The sequence below is a fragment of the Leucoraja erinacea genome, chromosome 4, assembly GCF_028641065.1.
Source record: "Leucoraja erinacea ecotype New England chromosome 4, Leri_hhj_1, whole genome shotgun sequence".
Classification (NCBI taxonomy): domain Eukaryota; kingdom Metazoa; phylum Chordata; class Chondrichthyes; order Rajiformes; family Rajidae; genus Leucoraja; species Leucoraja erinaceus.
The window spans coordinates 22,601,181-22,624,356 of record NC_073380.1 but is presented as its reverse complement, the minus strand read 5'-3'; the positions used below and the strand labels follow the sequence as shown (position 1 = coordinate 22,624,356).

At 42.5% G+C, this 23,176-nt stretch overlaps 1 protein-coding gene across 1 annotated transcript in view; it reads right to left on the bottom strand.

Annotated features, from left to right (window-relative positions):
* The window catches only part of LOC129696034 (collagen alpha-1(IX) chain-like), a 159,920-nt gene that overhangs the window by 14,062 nt on the left and 122,682 nt on the right, over window positions 1–23,176 (bottom strand). Inside the window, exons 24-32 of the mRNA XM_055633443.1 lie at window positions 22,767–22,820; window positions 18,896–18,949; window positions 17,978–18,022; window positions 15,190–15,243; window positions 12,111–12,164; window positions 6,773–6,826; window positions 6,123–6,194; window positions 3,146–3,181; window positions 1,411–1,455 (exon numbers count right to left, since the gene is read on the bottom strand). Of these exons, the coding sequence (XP_055489418.1) occupies window positions 1,411–1,455; window positions 3,146–3,181; window positions 6,123–6,194; window positions 6,773–6,826; window positions 12,111–12,164; window positions 15,190–15,243; window positions 17,978–18,022; window positions 18,896–18,949; window positions 22,767–22,820 (468 nt within the window). The remainder of the gene's footprint in view (window positions 1–1,410; window positions 1,456–3,145; window positions 3,182–6,122; window positions 6,195–6,772; window positions 6,827–12,110; window positions 12,165–15,189; window positions 15,244–17,977; window positions 18,023–18,895; window positions 18,950–22,766; window positions 22,821–23,176) is intronic.

The following is a 23,176-nucleotide window of genomic DNA, read 5'->3' as shown; positions in this document are numbered from 1 at the left end:
CTGAAGGCCTAAGATCTTAGCTGAAGACAGCGGTGTCCTTAGGTCGACGTTCGCACGATCATGCCTCGGCTCGGGCCTTGCACCCGAGAGCTCCCGAGAGCTTTGTTTGACGCACACTCGTGCCTCAGTTCGGGTTTCTCAAGAACTCCCGAGAGTTTTGGTCGACGCACGCACGCTCCTCGGCTCGGGTTTCACGAGAGCTTTGGTCGACGCACGCTCGCGCCTCGCGCCTGCAGCCCAGCCCGGAGTCGTTTGCCCCGCTTCCCTCCTCCTCTCCCCCCGTCTCTCACCCCCCTCTCCCCTCTCCATATCCTCCCCTCTATCCCCTCCCTCTCCCCCACTCTCTCTGTCTCTGCCCCTCTCATTCTCTGCCCCTCTCTCTCTGTCTCTACCCCCTCTCTCTAACCCTCACCCTCTCTAGACGTGCCTGCGAGTTGGAGGCTATGCGTCAGTGGATAGGGCGGGGATGTGGTAAAAGGAGCCAATTAATAATATTAATATAATATCAAGGGGCTGGTTAGTGTGTGTGAAGGGCGATTAGTATGTGTGATGACACTGCCCCCCCCCCGCGCGTGTTGAGGGGACAGGACCCACTTGGTCTAGTGGTTCAATAAAACATTGGGATTAGCATTCACCTCCCTCAGCATGATCATACACCCTTTGAAGAATTCCATGACTTTTAATTTGTCTCTGTTCACCATTTTCAAAGGACACCCTTACTCATGACACCCATAGGATGCTTTGGCAGATTGATAAATACATTTGCCTTCAAACCTGCTCAGAAGTTGTTCCATACTTGGAAAAATTGGGCAGTAGCCCAAGCCCTCTCCCAACAATACTCTCATTCCAGAAACCATTGTGGATACTGAATGAAAAAAGATAAACTCAATTTGGGTGGCACAGTGACACCGCTGATAGACCTGCTGCCTCACAAAGCGCCAGAGACCCAGGTTCGACTCCTGACCTTGGGTGCTGTCTGTGTGGTGTTTGCATGTTCTCCCTATGACAGCATGGGTTTCCTCTGGGTGCTCCAGTTTTCTCCTACTTCCCAAAGACGTGCGGGTTTGTCAGTTAATTGGCCTCTGTAAATTTATAGAGGCCAATTAACTGTAGGGAGTATATGTGAAAGTGGAATACATAGAACAAGTGTCAACAGGTGATCAATGGTCACCGTGGACTCGGTGCGCTGAAGTTGCCATGTTTCATCCTTCAATTCAATCAGTCAAAGGACTTTATATCAGTGAATAAGGATGTGTCCCAAATCCTCAATGATTGTTCAACATTTTTCCATGGTTTCTCAATTCAAAATCATTCATCCTAAGGCACCTTGCCACCATGTGAAATAAAAGTCAGTGAAACCATCTTTACAAAGGCTCAATATATAGGACTTTTAATTTTGTTCATAATTACCTGTTCACCCTTTCGTCCAGTTTCACCTTTCACACCTGTTTTCCCCTTTTAAATTAAAAATCAAATGCATTTAATTAGCACTTCAATGTGGCCTCATCAACATCCTGTATAACTATAACAAAACCACCCTATTCCTAAACTCCAACCTCTTTGCAATAAAGACCAACATGTGGTTGGCCTTCTAAACTACTTTTGGTTGCACCTGCAACATTTATGAGATTCATGCACTGGAAAACTAGATCTCTGAACGTCGCTCATTTGCAGTAACTCTTCTTCAGATGATATACTGTCCTTTGATTCCTCTTGGCACAGTGCATTTCCCCACATTAAATCCATTTGCTAGATTTTTGCCCAATCTATCTTCTTCCCCTTGTAAAATCACAATGTCCTCATCACAACGTGCTCATCCTCTTATTATCATATTATTGGCAAACTTGGAAATCTTACATTTTGTTCTCTCCAATAGGTCATTGTTATAAATAGTAAATAATTGAACAGCAAGAACTGATCCTTGAGGTCCTCCACCGATGATATCCATCCAGCCTGAAAAGACACTCATTTATCCAACTCTTGCTTTTCTATGTGGCAACCAGTTTTCAATCCATGCCGATATATTTGATCGAATTCCTTAGGCTCTTAATTTATACACCAACTTCTATGTTCAACATTGCCAATTGACTTTTGGAAATCCAAATATATTACACTTGCAGGTTTCGTGCTATAAACTCTCCCTGTCCCACCTTCTAAGAATTTGAGCAGAATTGTTCTACATGATTTACCTTTCAATAAACTGCATTGACTAGGTTTAATGTTATTCATCTTTCCTAAATAATGTATTTCCGCCTTGATTATTATCTCTAGTATATTGCCAACAAGAGATTTTAAATAATTGGCATATAGTTTCCTGCCTTCTGAATTTCTCCTTTTTTTGAGTCATATTAGTTATATCAAATTTTCTGCTATCTACCGGGAAATTAGTACGTTTTGAAAAAATGTAACCCAAAAACTACATTATTCGTGCAGCCACTTTCTTTATAATATGGATGGGTCCCAGCGATTTTATGTTCATGTCATAGGTGCAGAATTAGGTGATTTGGCACATTTGGTTACTTTGCCATTTGATCATGGATGATCTATCTTTCTCCCTCAACCCCATTCTCCTGCCTTCTCCCCATAACCTTTGATACCCTTACTTATCAGAACCTGTCAATCTCTGCTTTCAAAATACCCAAAGACTTGGCCTTCACAGATGTCCGTGTCAATGAATTCCACAGATTCGCCACCCTCTGGCTAAAGGCCAGATTAAACAAATGTAAGCTCACAGCATCTGAATAAATCAGTAGAAACAATCTAACATTGCCCTCATGTCCAACTTTATCTCCATAGTTTCTTAAATACTTTATCCCTTGATATGGGTATTGCTATAGGTTCCACGATATTATTTTCAAATAACCCAACAGGGATATTTGCAATGTTTTCTTTCCATGGTTCTCCAAATTAATGGATGGTAGACCATGTGAGGCCAACCCAAAGTGTACTGGTCAAGTCTACCAGTAACAAAAGCCTGTGCGAGTGCTTTAGTGGCAACAGGGGAAGGGAAAGTAATTTGTAAGCAAGGAGCTAAATTTAACTATGGATAGGATTCAATGTCAAAACAAACTTGAATGGCTGCCATCATCCTTTGTTCATTGGACATTTAAATTAGATATTATAGGATAAATATACATTATTTTACCCCATTTCCTTTATGGCCAGGAATGCCAGAAGATCCCTTAAAAGAGAAAACAAATATAAGGTCAATGCATACGAATAAATAAGTAGAAACACACTAACATCGTCTTCATCCTCATGTCCTGGGCTTAATTTATCAATAGAGGAAAGTACTCAGATTTAAAGTGATTTTCTGTGATAAACCAATTACAATTTTCAATGATGATAGTTTGCATCAGTAAGTTAGGCAATTTTGGCTTCATTTTGATATTCAGTAAACCGCTGATAATTTGCAATCTGGGTTATACGGAAATTCTGACGGTTTGGCATCTTGTTTATTAAATGGTATTTCTTGTATTTAAATTCACCATGACCGTCTTTCCTTTGCTCCCTGGGGTTCTATTCTCACATTCTTTTGAAAATTCATTGTACAACTTTGATACATTTTAAACATTTTTTTTTATAATTTGTGGAAGTATTCAGTTTAGAAAATCCAAAGAAAATGCAACACCAAGGTCACTAGCATATCAAATTAATTAGTATTACTATACTAACCTACATATTACTTCACCTGTGGTTGGTTGTTGGTGGCTGAGTTGTGTTTTTTTAATTGAATTTTACCTATTTCCTTTCTATGATCCACACATATTTATAACTATTTTCATGCACTTCTAATCCATTAATATCATTCCATTGCTTCGCTGCAAAGTGTTATTCTACCTCTAAATAATATCCCGGTTTACTATTGAGTACTACATATGATGCCACACTGGCAACATTAGAAGTGGGTATCATATTCTTCAAAGTGGGTCAGGTGTTCAAATTTTTCCCTCGAAAGATTTTTTTATATCTAGCTTCTGCACTTTGCAATTGATTGCATGTATGACAGTACAGGTTTATCTGAAGATCCAAATGAGTACTACATAGGTCCTTGAAAATCACCGAGGGCGGCCCGCCACACTCGAAGAAAGGGGAACAACGTTAGAAGTGGGTATATTGCGCGGGATCATATTCAATATGCTGCTACCTCAAAGCTGAGGGTCACGGTGACTTCACAGTGTATCATGAGTCTTGCGTGGGAACTTCTCAACTCAGCTGCAGAAAGATTGTCGCTTTTTTACCCCGCCTATGCTATCCCTTCTGCACTTTGCAATTGATTGCATGTATGACAGTAGTAAAATGTACCAGACTACATTGCTTTTTGGTGAGACAGAAAAGCTGCTTAAACAGATTGAACTCAGTACCTATATGATGACCTCAGGTCTAGTCTTACCCTCAAAATTACAAACGTGCAATATGGGCACAAGGTCATATCTTGTTTTGATTTTAACTTCAAAGCTAACATTTTCAAGAAATATGTGCCCCCATTTTCAGCAAAAGAAGAGCAACGTTTTCTTTTCTAGATTAAAAGTGGATTTGTACAATGTATCCCTTATTGACTGCTAATCATTCAATTAATGAACTTCCTTTCCATAGGAAACAGTAACCAGAAAGAATTTATCGAAATGACAACCCAGAGGCAATAAGTTATTGATATGATAAACACTTCATTCCATAAACCGATCCAGTGAACTTATTACAAGTACATCCTTCTTTCGTTATGGAGACGGATATTAGCCGAACACTCTACCACTGAGCCAAAAAATATTCCGAGACAAAAGAATTTGTCTTCGGATAAAAGGTTGTATGGGACTCATTTTACAGAAAAGCTGCTTAAACAGATTCAAGGCATCCATCTTTCAAAATTTTTATTAAGTCATATCTTTTGATTTTAACTTCAAGCAAGAAAATGTGCCACCAAGCCGTTTAGAATTCTTTTAAAAGTGGTTTTGTACATGATTGTCTGTTCTTCAATTAATGAACTTCCTTTCCATAGGAAACAGTAACCAGAAATAATTTATCGAAATGACAACCCAGAGGCAATAAGTTATTGATATTAGTCATTCCTCAGCTGAACTTATCAGAAGTACATCCTTCTTTGCATTCGTCAGACTTGCTGTTTTTCAAGACATTATAAATCTTTTCTTTCGATCTAAATATCCTTTAAAGTCTGTTCTTGGTGATAACTGAACCACTTTTCCTACTTTTTTTCTTGGCCTTAAAATAGATAAACACTATTTTACGCAATCCATTAAAATTGTTCAAAATTAATCATACCTGTTTAATGTTATCTCTCATAGCTAACTCATATTTAATGTCTTCCAAATTTGCTTCATTCAGATTTAAGACCCTTATTTTAGGTTGAACAATATCATTTTTGATATTTACATAGAATTCTATCATGTTGCTATCATGCTCCTTGAGACTCTTTTAACTACCAGATTCTCAATAAACCCTTTCTTATACCAAAATAATAACTAAGGTTTGCCTGCTTGATACAGAGAACCATCTCTTATTTACTTTGTGCATTCATCCTCAGATAAAGCATCATAAATTTGGTTTATCCAACAATTATTGGATTATCATTGTTCCCCGCACCTCTAATTTCCTTACATTTGGCTCTACATTACCTTTATTATTTCGGGCCCAATACACAACTTCCACAAATGTTTTCAGTTTCTTAGTTTCATCCAAAATGATTTTACTTCTTTATATTCAAAGCTAAGATCCTTGCTCTCTATAGCTTTAAAATCAATGCACCCCCACTTCCTTTTATATTTTACCTATTGCTAATAAAATATAAGTATCATTATAAACCAATATCCTGAAATATTTGGTCCATTTGCCTAAAATGCTACAGTCCTCCAAGTTAGTCTTACTAAGATTTTATACGTTCATCATTGCACCCCAATTTCAATATTTAATACCCCCTGACATTTTAATTGCAGTAAAATATTTGCATATCCTTAAATAAAGAAGTATAATTATAGCATTAATCTAGTTACCTGCATGACTCAAAACGTTCCACGTTACCTTAACATGAAAAATCTATATTTCAAGGACAATAGTCCTTCAATAATACATGTACCATATAATTTTAAATAATTTAAATAATGTCTTACCTTATCTCCTCTTCCCCCTGGAAAACCATGAGGTCCTTGAAGCCCTGGTCGACCACAGTCACCTTTTGTTCCCTATTTTGGATGGAAATCAGCAATTAAAAAATATATATTTAATTCCTTAATATAGACTAGAGATCAGGGTTATAATCAAAACACTGTAATACCACGTGAAAAGAAGAACTGCTGGAAGAAGACAACATCTGTGGAGGGAAATGGAGAGTCAACGATTTGGGCTAAATCCCTTCATCCTGTATGCCTGGCCTCATTTCCTCCAGCAGCTCTCTTATTTTTGCTCCAGATTCCAATTTTTGCTCCAATTTCAATGTTTGCAGTCTTGTGTGCCCCCACTGTGTACTATATTCCACAAATATGACTCGAAACCTGGAATTATGTCAGTTGGGTGAATTACCGTGTAAAAAATAGCTTCACAGAGGCAATGGGTAGGCATATTTTCATATTTTGTCGAAAAATGGCGGAAAACATTACAAACAATGTTCCATTATGGTCTATTAGAGTCAAAGAGGCTCAATCTCTTATTCGGACTACCTTCATAGAATATGAATTGTTCTGATCAATAGGGCAGATTTCACTATAATTTAACTTAATATACTGGCTAATAATTACGTACATTGAAGCCTAGTTTTACTCACCGCAGGTCCAGATAAACCAGGAGGTCCAATGAGTCCAGCCTCTCCAGGAGTTCCCTGCAAAAAAAAGCATTTTGGTTAGTACTGCAAAGTACAGTCTGTAAATTAGATGTCTTTTCAGTGTGGTGCAAAACTAGGTACATTTAAAGCGTTAACGGATGAGCCTGGCAACAAAAAAAAATGGATGTGAACGTTGATTTTATTATCAAATTATTTCCCAAAAATAGTTCAGTGCCAACTCTGCAAAAAATTATATTTATGAAATTGTCGTCTTAAATAGGTGTGCAAGCCTTCATGCCTCAGACATTTCTGAAGATGGAATCCGACCCGAAATATTACTTATCCATGTTCTCCAGGGATGCTGCCTGACGAGCTCTTTCCTCAGAGATCCTTATTCAATATATATAAAGATCGAGTTACTAGATAGACACTATAGCTCAGGATGTGTGTGTGTATTTATCTGTTTGTGTGTGATCACATCTACTCGAAGAAACAACGTGCTAATGGTAAAACCTTTACATATTCTGGTAGAGATTTATCCCGTAAAATCAAAAATCACCTTATCTGAAAATTTCATGCATTATTTCTCGAGTTATTTATGAAAATGTTCACAAATCTCAAATAACTTAGAAAATAACTGAGATGGTCCCGCTGATGACATCAGGACCACTACTTCCTGAGAAGATTACAGAGAGTCGGTATGTCAAGGAGGGCTCTCTCGAACCTCTACAGGTGCACAGTAGAGAGCATGCTGACCGGTTGCATCGTGGCTTGGTTCGGCAACTTGAGCGTCCAGGAGCGGAAAAGACTGCAAAAAGTTGTAACCACTGCCCAATCCATCATTGGCTCTGACCTCCCTACCATTGAGGGGATCTATCACAGTCGCTGCCTCAAAAAGGCTGCCAGCATCATCAAGGACCCACACCATCCTGGCCACTCACTCATCTCCCCGCTGCCTTCAGGTAGAAGATAAAGGAGCCTGAAATCTGCAACATCCAGGTTCAGGAATAGCTAATTCCCCACAGCCATCAGGCTATTAAACTCAACTCAAACAAAACTCTGATCATTAATAGCCCATTGCACTTTATCAGTTTATTTACGTGTGTATATATATATATCCTATAACTGAGCAGCAGCTTAAAAACGCTAAGTGACACATTTAAAGAAGTAAAAGTTATGTCTTCTGTACTTCTTGGTTTCTTAACTTTTACTTCTTTAAATATGTCACTTAGCATTTTTAAACTGCTGCTCAGGTCGTGCTGCACCTGGCTCCTTGAAGTTCTAGAACATGGCGGCGTGGTTGTTATTGGCGCGCGGGCGTGGGCCAGCGTGGTGGTAAGGTGGCCCGTGGTGGCCATTACTCCCTCTAGGAGAGGCCGTCAATGGAGACCTGCGATTCCTCCATCGATCGCAGGGACTCGGCGAATCGTGATGCCTTTTCCTCGCTGGTGATCCCAATCCAACCTGGTGATCTCTGGCCGTCACGGGGGACGACCTCCTCTCTGTCTCCCCCACATGATCATCTGTTACGTGGGTGGGTGGGCTATCGCTCGCGGAAGCCACAATCGGTTGGCCCTCCGCTGCTTTTGACCGTCCGCCCGCTCAAAAGACGCCACAAATCAAAAACACTAGCTCCAAAAGGCAGCGGACACCCGGAAGCCCCAGCCCCAAAAGGCAGCAAGCTCCCCTGCCTCTGTGTCACTCTCTGCCTCTGCGTCCCTCTCTGTGTTCCTTTCTGTGTTCCTCTATGTTTTCCTCACTGTGTACCTCTCTGTGCCTCCGTGTCCCTCTCTGTGCCTCCGTGTTCCTCTTTGTGTCCCTCACTGTGCATCTGTGTTCCTCTCTGTGCCTCTGCGTCCCTCTCTGTGCCTCTGCGTCCCTCTCTGTGCCCCTCTCAATGCCTCTGTTTCCCTCTCTGTGCCTTCGTGTCCCTCTCTGTGCCTCCATGTCCCACTCTGTGTTCCTCTCTGTGCCTCCGTGTCCCTCTCTGACCCTCTCTGTGCCTCCGTGTCCCTCTCTGTGCCTCCGTGTCCCTCTCTGTGTCCTTCTCGTTGCCTCTGTGTCCCTCTCTGTGTCTCTCTCTGTGCCTCTGTGTCCTTCTCTGTGTCCTTCTCTGTGCCTCTGTGTCCCTCGCTCTCTATCCCCCTCGCTCTCTATCCGCACCTGCGGGTTGGGGGCTATGCGTGAGTGGATTGGGCGGGGCATGGGGTAAAAGGAATGAATGAATAATATTAATATAATATTAATGGGGTGGTTAGTGTGTGTGTGAGAGGTTGGTTAGTGTGTGTGTGACACCGCAGGCCACCACCTCCCCTCGCAACCGCACGTTGAGGGGACGGGACCCAGCAGGTCTCACGGTCTAGTGTTCTTTAAAATAGGATAATGTGATCGTGAATCTCAGATAAAATATTTCATTTTCATTGCATTATTGTATACGTGTAACTAACAATCCCACTAATGCAATAAGACCAGATGCTACAAGATTCCAGCTCTTGGCCTGACACAGTGTAAATGATGCAAGATAGATAACCGCACTATAAACATAGTTAGTTTAAAATAAGTTGACCACAAAATATTGGAGTAACTCAGCGGGACAGGCAGCATCTCTGGAGAGAAGTCTGAAGAAGGGTCTTGACCCGAAACGTCACCCATTCCTTCTTCATGTTCAACAGGGGGCGCCGTCGAGTATGGCTGCCCTGCCAGCAGCTGTTAGTCCTTTCACCCTTTTTTTATTTTTAGTGAGTTAAAAGTGTTTGTTTTGGAGGTCTTCTAGCCTTTTTATGTGGGGGATGGGGAGGGGAGGGAGGTGGAAACTATTTTTCTCAGTCCCTACCGGGTCTGAGATGCGGCTTTTCTCTGAGCCGTATTTTTGCCCCTTCCTCGCGACCTACCAACGGGACTGTAGCAGCGTTTCCTGCCGGGACCGGCCCAAACTTCAGCTTCGGCAGCGGCACCATCACGGAGCAGGCAATGCCTTACCCGGGTCGCCATGCGGTGAGCTCCGGAGTGCTGAGACCGCCGACTCCAACATCCGAGAGCTGTGGCTGCGGGCGTCCAGCCGCGGGCGGCGCTGAACTTTTAACAGTGCCTGGGATCTCTCGCCGAGGGCGCCAGTGTCGGGGCTCAGACCAGCGCGGCCCGTCGACTTCGGTGAGGAAGCGGCCGCTCCAGACACTCTGAACCCCTGAAAGTGTTCTTCCGAAGCCGGAGCTCCATCATCCGGAGAGAGGGCCTGAAGCATCGGGCTCCCGTAGCGGCGACTGCGGAGGCCTCAATAGGCCTGACCATGGGTGAACAGGAGATAGGACTGGACTTGCTGCCTTCCCTCACAGAAGGAACCATTGTGGGGGGATGTTTTTATGTTTATTGTTAAATTCTTTGAGGTGTCTTATATTTAATGGTGCGCTGCAATGGCAAGTCAAATTTCACTTCACCAATTGGTGTATGTGATAATAAATGTCCTTTGTCCTTTATCCTTTATCCCCAGAGATGTTGCCTGTCCCGCTGAGTAAAGGGCCTGTCCCACGAGCATGCGACTCCATGCGGCAAGCGCGACCTAACGTGGGCGCTTGAGCTGTACGGCCTCGTGGGATCGGTCCCACTTCGATCGCCAGAGCTGTATGGAGTTGTGCGGAGCTGGTCCCAACATCCCAACAAGGGTCGAGATGGCCTGTTTCCGTCCTGTAATAGCGCGGGGCTCGGAAAAACTGACTGTGTTCAAAATTTCTGCACGGCAACGGCTTGCCGGCCCGCAGCCTCCTCGACGCCGTACGTCACGAGCGAACTTCCCACGGACTTCGCTCGAACTTCATGTCACTCACTCGACCTCTGCGCAGCCCCTGCTTCTGGTTTGGTCGCGCTTGTCGCATGCAGTTGCATGCTCGTGGGACAGGCCCTTTAGGTCGCGCTTGCCGCATGGAGTCGCATGCTCGTGGGACAGGTTCTTTACTCTGGAATTTTGTGTCTACCTTCGAATTAAACCAGCATCTGCAGTTCTTTCCTACATAGTTTAAAATAAGGCTAGCTCCACTGATGCTTTAAATGTCTCTACACCTGACTAGTCCGGCCCACAACAACAACCACATCGTCAAATTTGCTGATGACACTACTGTAGTCGGACTTATTTCAAAGGGAGACGAGGCAGCCTACAGAGAGGAAGTCCTGAAGTTGACAACCTGGTGCTCAGAAAACAATCTGGCTCTGAACACCAGGAAAACAAAAGAGCTCATTGTCGACTTCAGGAGACACAGCACCTACATATCAACGGCGAGTGTGTGGAGAGGGTCAACACCTTCCGGTTTCTCGGCGTCCTTATCTCTGCTGATATCTCCTCGACAGACAACACGACAGTGGTCATCAAGAAGGCTCAGCAGCGGCTGCACTTCCTGAGGGTTCTCCGGAAGCACAATCTGGACTCTAACCTGCTGCTGACCTTCTACCGCTCGTCCATCGAGAGCCTGCTGACATACTGCATTACAGCATGGTACGGCAGCTGCACCATGGCAGGGAGAGGCTTCAGAGGGTAACTAGGACAGCACAGAAGATCATTGGTTGCCCTCTCCCCTCCCTGATGGATATTTACACCTCCCACTGCCTTAGCAGGGCAAAGAATATCATCAAGGACAGCTCCCATCCTGCGTTTGGACTGTTCGACCTGCTGCCCTCTGGAATGCACTATAGGTGCATCAAATCTAGGACAAATAGTCTCAGGAATAGTTGTTTTCCGAAAGTCATAACTACTTTTAATTCATTTGTTTTTTGTACTAAATTATATGTATGCACTGAGTACGAGCTGCTTTTAATCTCATTGTACATGTATAGTGACAATAAATGGCATATTTATATCTATCTATCTAAATGGACCAAATGTCGCACACTTGATTAATTTCCCCATTTTCTTTGTGGAACAATTATCAAAAGCTGGGTTGCACAGCGATTAGCCACCTTCTAGCACATTATGCAAAAGGCAATTTGTCCATTCATGCTTAGATTATTTGTGTGTGGAGGCATCATGGTCAAGCATATTGGTCCTGCTGCTCTATGTTCTGAGTTTCCAGAATGAGATACTCATTACTAGCTTTATAATTGGATACCTTCTCTTCATTAGCCCATTGTATTTCAGACTGAATGTGGCTCATCCACCATTTGTTGGGCTGAATTAAGCTAACTATGAGATATGTTCCTTTTAGCTCAGTTTCAATCAGGCAAATTAGCACTAAGATTCAACCTCCAAAATATTCTGCATATTGTGCTTGGAAAATAATAACACATTTTTCATTGTATATTGTGCACATGGAACAAATGCAAGAAGTAATAATGGAATGGCCATTGCAGTACTTACAGGAGAGCCACGTGGACCTTGGTCTCCTCTTTGTCCTGGTGTTCCTGGGTCACCCTTAGGAATACCATCATCATTAAAATACATGATACATCCACAAATTCCACAGCTGCCATGTTTCCATACATCTCACACATCAATCAAGAACTATGTGCTATTCATCCACTTCAAATAACCACTACAGTATATTATCATACACTAAATATATGAGGCATAACTCTTTTATACAGGACAAAAATATGCACTGAATCACAGATCATCCATAGTTCTATTAAGTAGCGGATGTTGTCTTGAGCACAAAATAGCCAATCCATGTGTTTATGCCCATTTGTTCCTGACCGCTACTCAGCATTTACAACACTTGACTTTTCTGAGACTTTCTTACTTCCTATGATTCATAGGACTTTAAATCGATATCATCGAACTTGGTCATCTTTTAATTCATTTTCTGTTCCTTTTCATTTCATGTTGTATAGTGGACTGGCTTTTCATATAGTAGCCATGAGTCCTGGCTTTTCATATAGTGGCCATGAATCCTGGCTTTTCATCAAGTCTGGTCTGGTTTATAATAAAGTGAGTATTGAGGTTATCATAAAAATCATAGAACCACAAAGAATAGTAAGATTAAACGAGAACTTACCAGTTTGAAGTTTGATCATTATTTTATGAGGAGTAACGTTGAGGGATTACGTGAAGAACCCCGCCAGGACACATGCGTGTCATTCTTCAAAGCAGCGGTGTGAAATCACAGATAACAGTAATGATTAAACATAGTAAGATTAGAGAAGAGATACCAGTTGAGTATATGATCAAGGGTGGGAGCGGAGGGCACGTAATCCCTCAATGTTGCTCCTCAAAAAATAACGATCAAACTTCAAACTGGTAAGTTCTCGTTTAATCTTACTATTTTACTTCGGAGTCACTTGAGTGACTATGTGAAGATTTTAAAGCTCTGTGATTTCATGCTGTGGAAAAGAGTCCATGCATCACATCTGCCTTGATTATGGGGAGAATAGTGTTAACATCATTAGACATCAATACGATATTGAAAACCCAACAATAAATATATTAACACCAAATTATAGCCTCTATTTATGGGGTAAATTATATTACAGAACTTAAAATTGTTTCTGCAAATGTTCCAGGTTTAATGACTGGTTTGTTATAAAATCATTGGAAAGTTTTCTCCGTTGACCATCCTGCTGTCTGGAAGATTTGGTCCATAGGAACACCCAACTTTAAAGCTGCCGATGTAGCGGCAGCCCTGGTGGAGTGAGATTTAAAATGCTAGTGTCTACTCCAGCCTTATTAGGACCTGTCTTAGCCATCTAGAGATGGTCTGGACTGTCACTGTTTTGAGTGGCTGTTCGTAGCTGATTAAAAGTGACATTTCTTTACCTCTGATGATCTTAGTATACTCCATATATAATAGTAAGTGTGTTACAATACAGAGACGATCATCTGTCGGGTATGCCCTGAATTCTGTTTTTAGGCCTGCTGACTCCTGTTGGTTCTGTTTGACTAATTCATTGATGTGAAAATTTAAATTTCCAGATGAAATAGTCATGTTGGCCAGCCTTAGGTTCTGTAGTGACTGGACCCTTTGTGCCGTGACCAAGGCCATCAGCATGACTGTTTTCATAGTCAGTTTCTGTAGGGACAGAGCTGTAGCTGGAGACCAGTTTCTTAAGATGGTCAGTACAATGCTCACATCCCATATTTGGGAGTACCTGGTTCTTGGGGGATTAACATTAAAATGCCCCTCATGAGTTTGGTTACCAGGGTGTGTCCCAACAGAATGCCGCTCTGTTCCTTGCCACAGGTATGTTGACAGAGCACTTCTGACGCAGTTGATGGCACTATGACTGAGCCTCTCATCATAATGGAGGCTTGCCAGGAATTCCAGAACAGACGGGATGTTCATAGATCTGTGGGTGATCTTTCCTTTGTTACCAGATGGACCAGTAAATTAGGTCTATGATGGATGGTGATGCATGGTTCTAATACCATGTCTAGTATCACCGGGAACCATGGTTGAGTCGGCCAATCGGGTACTATCAAAATACCAGGCACAGAGTCTTGCTGTATTTTCCTTAATACCCGACTGAAGAGGCAGAAAGGAGGGAAAAAGGAGGGAATGCATAAATATACAATTTCCCCCCAATACAGCGAAAATGCATCTGTTGCCTCTGCCCCAGGTCTGGTTCCCATGAAACATAATTTGATAACTGGTGATTGAGCCTGGATGCGAAAAGATCGATATCTGGTGTTCCATACCATGCTGTAATTTCAGCAAATACATTTTTATCCAACATCCATTCAGTGTTTTCATTGAATTTGCGTGACCTGGTGTCTGCCACTAAATTTAGTTTACCTGGTAAGTAGGTAGCTGATATCCAAATATCTCTCTGGATACACCATTGCCAAATTGTGTTGGCCAGATTGTCACATGGTGTCGATTTGTTCCCATTTCAGGAGATTGGCGTGCCGTTGGCTGCTGCTGCCGGCTGCCCGCAACTCCGCGGTTCTCCCCCGCCAGCTTTTCCGCAGCCTTCGTGGATCTGGTCCATGTCTCCACCTGTAAGGTAAGTGGAAGGAACGCATAGTCTCCTTACCTGCTGCTGTTCCCGGCTTTCAAATTCTGCCACTAAGGGAACGTCGTTCCCCCTGCTGTGACTCGTTGCAATGCGTGTAGAGATATGACACACATGCGTTCTGGTGGGGTTCTTCACGTAGTCACTCACGTGACTCCGAAATAAAATACATTCTTCTATTCACTGTCCTCTATAACATTTCTTACAATGTATAGTCATAGAGTTATACAGCATGAAAATAGGCCCTTTGGCCAAACTCATCCCTGCCATCCATGATATCCTTCTGAGCTAATCCCATATGTCTGCATTTGGTTCATACATAATGAAAGGCCACTTGCAGGAGCTGAATATAAATTAATTAAAACTTTTTTTTAATTCAGGAAGAAAACTGCCTGAACACAAAGTAGAAAAGTATGTTTTAACATAAATATCACAATTACTACCCGAGTGTCAAACTGCAAATATTATTGGTCGAAAAAACTACTTACAGGCTCCCCTGGAATTCCAAGAGGTCCCATCGATCCCACCTCACCAGTATCCCCCTGAAATTAGGCCAATTTATATACATAAGCAGGAGTATAACGTCAAAAGTACCATGTGAACACAAGAAAACAGGAGAGGGGTAAGCCTCAATGGCCTCAGCAATTCCATATGGTTATAGCTAATCTGCGCTGGTCTCAACCACTCTTCTGTGGTAGTTCCTTACCACCTTCAATTCCTCAATCTTTCAAATATTCCTCTGCCTCCATCTCAAAGATCACTAATGATCTGGCCATGGAGACAGAGGGTTCCAAGGGTTCACTACCCTCTGAGAAGACATTTCTACACAACACAGTTTTAAATGGCCAGTCACTTGTAGTGATGTCCCTTTGTTCCTGACCCACCTCGAGTGAAATCAACTCACCATTTCCCCTGTAAAGCCCTTTAGGGTCTTACAGTATACTTTTGAACAAAGTCACCCCTCATTCTTCTAAACTGCAAGGAATGCTGATGCAAACGGCCTGGTCTCCCTTGATTAAACAACCTTTTCATTCCAGGACATAGTCTGATTTGGATTGTTGTCACATCCTTTATTAGGTAAGGGTATAAAAACTGTGTACGGCATTGCAGGTGTGGCTTCACACTGAACAGTTGCAACAAAACCTCATTGACATATAGCATGGAACAGTCCCTAAGCCCAACTCTTCATGCTGGCTAAAATGCCTATGTGTGTTAATCTGTGCCTATGTTTGAGCCATATCCTAAATCTTTCCTATCCGTGTACCTGTCCAAATGTCCAATTTTAATTCTATGCACTGCTATGTTTGCGTCTGGCAGCATGTTCCATATATCATCCATTCTCTTTCTAGTAAAACATGGTACTCAGATCATCTTTAAATCTTTCCCCTCTCACCTTAAAACTCTGACCCCTGGATTTGGATCCCCAATCTAGGGAAAAAAGACTGGCTCGAAAAAACTACTTACAGGCCCCCCTGGAATTCCACCTCTCGACCACTCATAATTCTACAAACCTCTGCAAGATCACCCCTCAGCCTCCTATTCTCAATGCAAAGCAGTCCCATGCTAACCAATCTCTTCTCATAGCTCAAGCCCTCCAGTCCAAGCAACATTCCTGTGAATATTTTCTGTACCCTCTCTAGCTTCATCAAATCCTTCCTACAGTATGGTGATCAGTACTGCACACAATACTCAAAATGTAGCTGAACCAACAATTAGTACAACTATAACATGACATCCCAACTCTTATAATCAATGTCTCGGCTAATGAAGGCATGCACACTATGTGCCTTCCTTACCATTCTGACCACCTGTGAAGTCACTTTCAGTAAATTATTCTTGATCTCTAAGGTCCTATTGTTCAAGAACATTATCTGGGGCTCTGCCATTCACTTGGAACTTCGCAAAATGCATCGCTTTGCAAAACTTTGCAAAATGCCCACTTTTGCATTTTTTCCTAGATCCTGTTGTAACCTCAGACCACTGTTTTCTCTGTCCACTGTGCCATCAATGTTGGTGTTATCTACAAATTTAGTAACTTTGGCCCCTACATTTTCTTCCACATTTCTCCATTTACATTATTAATATGAATTTCAGAGAATAAAGGACTCAGCACAAATCCTTGTGGTACACTACACTAACATAATTTTGTTCAGACCGAAAGGTCTGAATGACAATAAAGGATCTATCTATCTATCTATCTATTGAAGGTCTCCAATCTGAAAAGCAATCCCCACTATCACCTTCAGCCTCCTACCACCAAACCAATTTTATATATATTTTGTTATCTCACCCTGGATCCCAGGTAATCTAACATTCTGGATGTTAAGAACAATATGACTGTCCCTTCCTCTGGCTATACATGTTGTGCATCTTCTATCCTTATCTCACACTTCTTGTCTTCTCATCTTTGGCCTTTGTCCAACCATCTGCCAATAAACCACCTCATCTGTATCCACCTATCCTTTGCCAGGCTTTGTCCCACCTCCACCTCTCTTACAGCTCACTCCCACCACAATCAGTCTGGCGAAAAGTCCCACCTATCCATGTTCTCCAGAGATGTTCTGCCTGACCCGCTGAGTTACTCCAGCACTTTGTGTCTTTTTACTCTTCCACATTTCTCCAAGCATGTTTCTTTCCACTCCCACCACCCCCATCATCCAATGCCATACATCCCCTCTATCATTTCATTTCTCAACCCCTTGCTTCAAATCCCCCATTTGTCTTTTGTCCAGCTCCACCCCATTCCTTTCCATCCACTATCCCTTCCTTGAGTTATACAGTTCAGTCCCCATCTTTCTTAACAGATTTCATATCTGTAGCCTTTTGTCTCTAGTTCACCTCTAGCCATGGTTACTATCTCCACCCATCTGCAAATCACCCCTCCTCACCTGAATCTACTTATCGTCTGTTTTGCCCATGCCTTCCCCTCAATTCACATTCCCAGCTTTCTCCCTTGTACTCCATTAGCCTGAAGAACGGTCTAAACTAAAAATGTGGCTGACTTTTTCGGTCCACAGATGCTGCCTGGCCTGCTGAATTCCTCCAAATTTGGTCCAAATTCATTCCTTAAGAAGTGAACCCGAAAGCTGATGGACTCGCTATAGATCGTTGGCAGTTTCAGAACTTTATTTTTATTTTTCAGAATCTGATGAATTTGCTGAGCAGATCAAGCAAATTATATTTTGTTATTCCTTGCTCTGGGACTGCCATTATTTGGGAGATTATATCACTACAACCTTTATGTTATTTCTCAATGAGAAAAAATAAACCAATTACCTTTTCCCCGGCGTGACCTTTCTGTCCTGGTGATCCATGTAATCCCTTCAAAAAACACACAGATAATATTACCAACTATTCCCGCTGGATTAACTACAAAATAAAGCTATTATTATCCCGCAACCAATAAACTAGCATGGTGAATAATCATGTTGACCACATTTATTGCTAAACTTAAAATCATCTGATTTGAGGCATTAACTATTAATGCTCATATGTTTTGCAGGAAATTCAAACAAACAATAAATTAACGTTAAAATTTACCACAAATGTTTTCAGAATTTGTACTTGCCTCTAATTCAGAAATGGTCACCTCTCCTCAACTACTAATCTTAGTTATGTTATCTTCTAAAGTGTTAGTGACCGATACAAATTTAACCATGTTTCTCAAATATATCTTAAACATTTCAAAGAAATAATTACTTCATAGGTGCCATCATCGGTTCAAGATGAGCAAAGAATTTACACAGGGAATTGCTTTGGTGATGTAAATAAATTGGTTTAAAATTTGCTCCTGGAACTTTTTTATTATTGCAAGTTGACGTTTAGGTAGAGTGAAAAGCTTTGTTTTGCATGCTATCCAATCAGATTAGAAAATACCAGAAAACACCATATATTTAAGTCAAATGCAAGTATAATAAGTAAAGCATAGGCAAAGATACAGAGTGCAGAATATGGCTCTCAGCATTGGAGTGCACTGGTTCCATAGACAAGGTCCAATGTCTGCAGTGGGTTAGATGTGAATCAGCCAATACCCTAGCTCATGGTAGGCTCGTTCAGAAGCCTGATACAGAGGGGATGAAGCCGTTGCTAAGTATGGTTGCGCAATCTTTCTAGCTTCTCTATCTTCTGCCCAACAGGAGCAGGTAGAAGAAGGAATGACTAGGGTTGGACAAGTCTTTCAGCTAAATCACTTACAGGTAAACCTCGAATTCCAGTTTCTCCCATTTGGCCTGGTATTCCAGCATCACCCTACATTTATAACATAAAAGCATAAGAATTTATGGGAACATTAACACCCTTTACCTCAGTAGGATTGAACTGTTTTAAATGTGCCCATGGTACCTGATGAGCCACATCATTCAACAAGCCACCTGAGAGGAGCAGAAGTGCTATCCCATCAAATGCCCCCCAGCAAGTTAGCTATGTGACTCGCAACATTGATCAGAAGTTTCCTTGCTCCCTGTTGCATTCCCGCTTCCACTTCTTGTCCTTGAATTATTTTTAAACTGGTGCAAATAATTGAATATATATTTTGGAATTGGGCGAGTAGAAAGGCTGCTCCAACTTTCTTTCATGTTCCGCTAGAGCTAGAAAAATAGGAGAATGCAACAATTGCAAAAGTTAACAGCACAAGGCAAAGCAATCTGAATTGAGGCCGTGAGAAACCCCAGTTCCTCCATCACTGTTACTGCTTATTCAATAATAATAATAATAATAATCTTATTTATATAGCACATTTTTAGTCAACTTGCATTGACCCCAAAGTGCTTCACATAATTACATTACATTTACACACAGGCAAAGGTGGGTGAAGTGTCTTGCCCCAAGGACACAACGACAGTATGCACTCCAAGCGGGATTCGAACCAGCTACCTTCCGGTCACCAGCCGAACACTTCGCCCATTGTGCCATCTGTCGTCCCTACAGCAGTTATTCAACAGCAAATGGGAACGGCCAATGAATGTTCCTTTTTTCCAGTGATGCACACATCCCATGAATGAGAAAAGAAAATACGAGAGAGAAATTCACCTTTGGTTCACAGGGAAAAATGCTTAAGAGCATAACAATATCTCATTGTACCACATGTTTGGTTAATTGAAGCCAGTACAACCAATGTTCATGTCTGAAGAAGGGTCTCGACCCAAAACATCATCCATTCCTTCTCTCCAGAGATGCTGCCTGTCCCACTGAGTTACTTTGGCTTTTTGTGTCTATCTTCAGTTTAAACCAGCAACTGCAGTTACACAATGTTTATTGACATTGTTTACAAACCAAAGTCAAATTTCTCATTCCTTCATACTCCACCTCTTTTAAGAACACCTCAAACTTTAAAAAGAAAATCACTGCTACTATTGCTTTCAATTCCATTGCCTTAATCGCAAAGCAAATTGTTACAGCTTTCCTCATTTTATGAAACCCACCTTCCTTTACTGTCCACACAGAAACATACTAACACCCATGCCTTCTCTTGTATTTTGAACTTGCATCCACCATTGTTTCATTTTCCATTCCAATGCACTCTGCTTGTCCTTTGCTTCACATTCAGCATACAGTTTAAATTTCATGTCCTCTGCATCCGTCTCTATCCAACATCATCTTGTCTTCTCAACATATCCATCATATGTACACCAAATCTTCCCATATCATCTCAATAGCCATAAATTAACTAGCAAACATCTCTTATTGCATGAATAATCAAGAGTACAATAAGATGGAGATTCAATTCCTCAATAAATGCTCCCAGCTTCCTTCTCCTCACCACATCCTGGTGATCCAAGACCCAAGCTGAGCCAACAAAATCAGAGGCAGCAAAAGTCGGACCATATTATACAAAGCCTAAATCCCCTCAAAAAGAGATGAATCAAATTTTAATAACTTCAATCTGTTCCCTCAAAACCAACACAAACAAATATCCAACTTATTTCATCAATCCTGACTCTTTATTTTTTCTTCTCTAGACCCGGTCTACTTGGAGCAGAAGAAGCATCCTGTTATTTTAGAGATGGACCTTCCTTGTGGATGAATTATCAAGTACCTGCAAAAAAAAACCTTTCCCATGTGGGTTAAGTAGTGTGTTTGAATGAGACATTAAATGTCCAGCAATCAACAGAGTATTGATGATTTGGTCCTTGCACATTACGGCCTCTGCTATCACCATGAAAATTAACTGAAAGGACCAATATTACACTGCAACAGCTATTGGAAGGCCAGCCATGAAGTAATTTCACTTTTTTAAAAATATTAAGGTGGCATCTATCTCAGTACTCTGCATTTTCTGCTTCATTTCAAATATTAAATCATAATCTTCCATTGCATGCTAGAAAGGACATAGTTCTGTGGCATCTTCATCTCATATTTGTGCTGTTGGAAATATCAACTGATTTCATCTTTGCTTTGAAAATCTGCACTAAACCAGCTTGAAATGCAATGGTGTCTCCCCTCAGCCACATATGGTCGAAGAGCTGCGATTTTAACAATGAAATCAATGTCAAAACACCAACAAAAAATAGGAAAGAAAGAATGGATTAAGACAAAGTGAGAAATGGGAAAAGTGAAAATACTAATTGTACACAACAACAATCAGAAACTGAAGGAACAAGCTTCATTGCCCGAACTGTTAATTTTCAGTGCTGGTGTGACTAAAACATTTGGCTGTCATTAACACTTAATCTTATCCTTATATAACAATAAAACTCTGATCTTGGATGTGGATGTGTGTGTGAGTATGTGTATTTATTTGTTTGTGTGTGATCACATCTACTTGAAAAAACGGCGCGCAAACGGGAACATTTTTTACATATTCTGGTAGAGATTTACCCCCTGGAGTCCGAAATCGGCTTACCTGAAAATGTTGTGCTTTATTTCTTGAGTTATTAATAAAATGTTCATAAATCCGATCCAACTTTGAATTTAAAATGCCTGTTTTTTTCGCTGATGATGTGACAATGGATCTGCCTGCCTGCCATCTGCTCGCGTTGCGACTGACGTCACCTCCACCGCTCCCTCCTCCCCCCGTAGTTCAAAGGTCTGGCCATCAACTGAAGACCAAAGATCATAGCTGAAGACTGCAGCACGTGTTGCGAGTGCAGAACGAGCAAGTCGGGCGCTGTACTAGACTCTCTCTCTCTCTCCCACCCCCCCCCCCCTCTCTCCCCCCCCCCCCCTCTCCCTCTCTCTCTCTCTCTCTCTCTCTCTCCCCCCCCCCCCCCCTCTCTCCCCCCCCCCCCCCTCTCTCTCTCTCTCCCCCTGGGCCTCTCTCTCCCCTCTCCCTCCGGACCCCTCTCTCTCTCTCTCCCACCAGGCATCTCTTCCTCTCTCTCCCACAGGGCCTTTCTCTCTTCCCCGAGCTTCTTCTTCTCTCCCCCCCGGGCCTCTCTCTTTCCCCCTGAGCCTCTCTCTAACCACAGGCCCCTCTCTCTCGTCCCTCTTGGGCCTGTCTGTCTCCCCCCGGGCCTCTCTCTCACTCCCACCCCTCCTCCCCCCCCCCCCCCCCTCATCATCCTCCCCCCCTCCTCTTTCTCCCTGCCAGCATCTCTTCCACCCCCCCCCCCAACCCCCCCCCCCTCTCCTCCCCCCCCTCCTCTCCTCCCCCCCCCCTACCCCCCTCCCCCCCTCTCCCCCTCTCTCTCTCCCCCCCTCTCTCTCTCTCCACTCTCTCTCTCTCTCCCACCCCCCCCCCTCTCTCTACCCCCTCTTTCTGTGTGTGTGTGTGTGTGGGGGATGGTTAGTGTGTATGTGACACCGCAGCCCCCCCCCTCCCCCCACTGCAACAGCGTGTTGAGGGAACAGGACCCAACGGGTCCCACTTGGCCTAGCATAACATTAAATTTGTATTTGGATCAAAATGAATATGAGACATTGATGATAAGTTTAATTAATTTCAATTACATGAAAACAGCAATTTTGAACCATACTTGGCACTTCAGTGATGAAACATCTAACCTGACCTGAAATTGAATAATAGCCTCACTGTTATCTGCACTGCGAATCATGTGCTAACCTAAATGTATGTGTAGAGAACATACTGATATGTGAATAGGCTGTGTAGTTTCATTCTTATTGTTACCTTCATGCCATCAACTCCAGGACTTCCATCCCGGCCAGCGAGCCCCGGAGCACCCTGAAATTAAAAGGATAAATGCAAACTAATTGTGACGCCGTTGGCTATTTTTTCTTTCTGCACGTTTACTTTAAAAAATTCTCCCTTCTGAAGTTGCTGACACATTCCCAGATGTAGATCTATTTCAGTAACAGTCCTGAAGATACCAAAGGATAGCCTGTAAGTAGTTGAGCGGCAACACCGTGTCGCACTGGTAGAGCTGCTGCCTCACAGTATCAGAATTGGTTCAATCCTGTCCTCAGGTGCCCCCCTCGGTGTGAAGTTTGCATGTTTGTCCTGTGACCATGTGGGTTTCCTCTCGGTGATCTGGTTTCCTCCCACATCCCAAAGATGTGCAGATGTGTAGGTTAATTGGC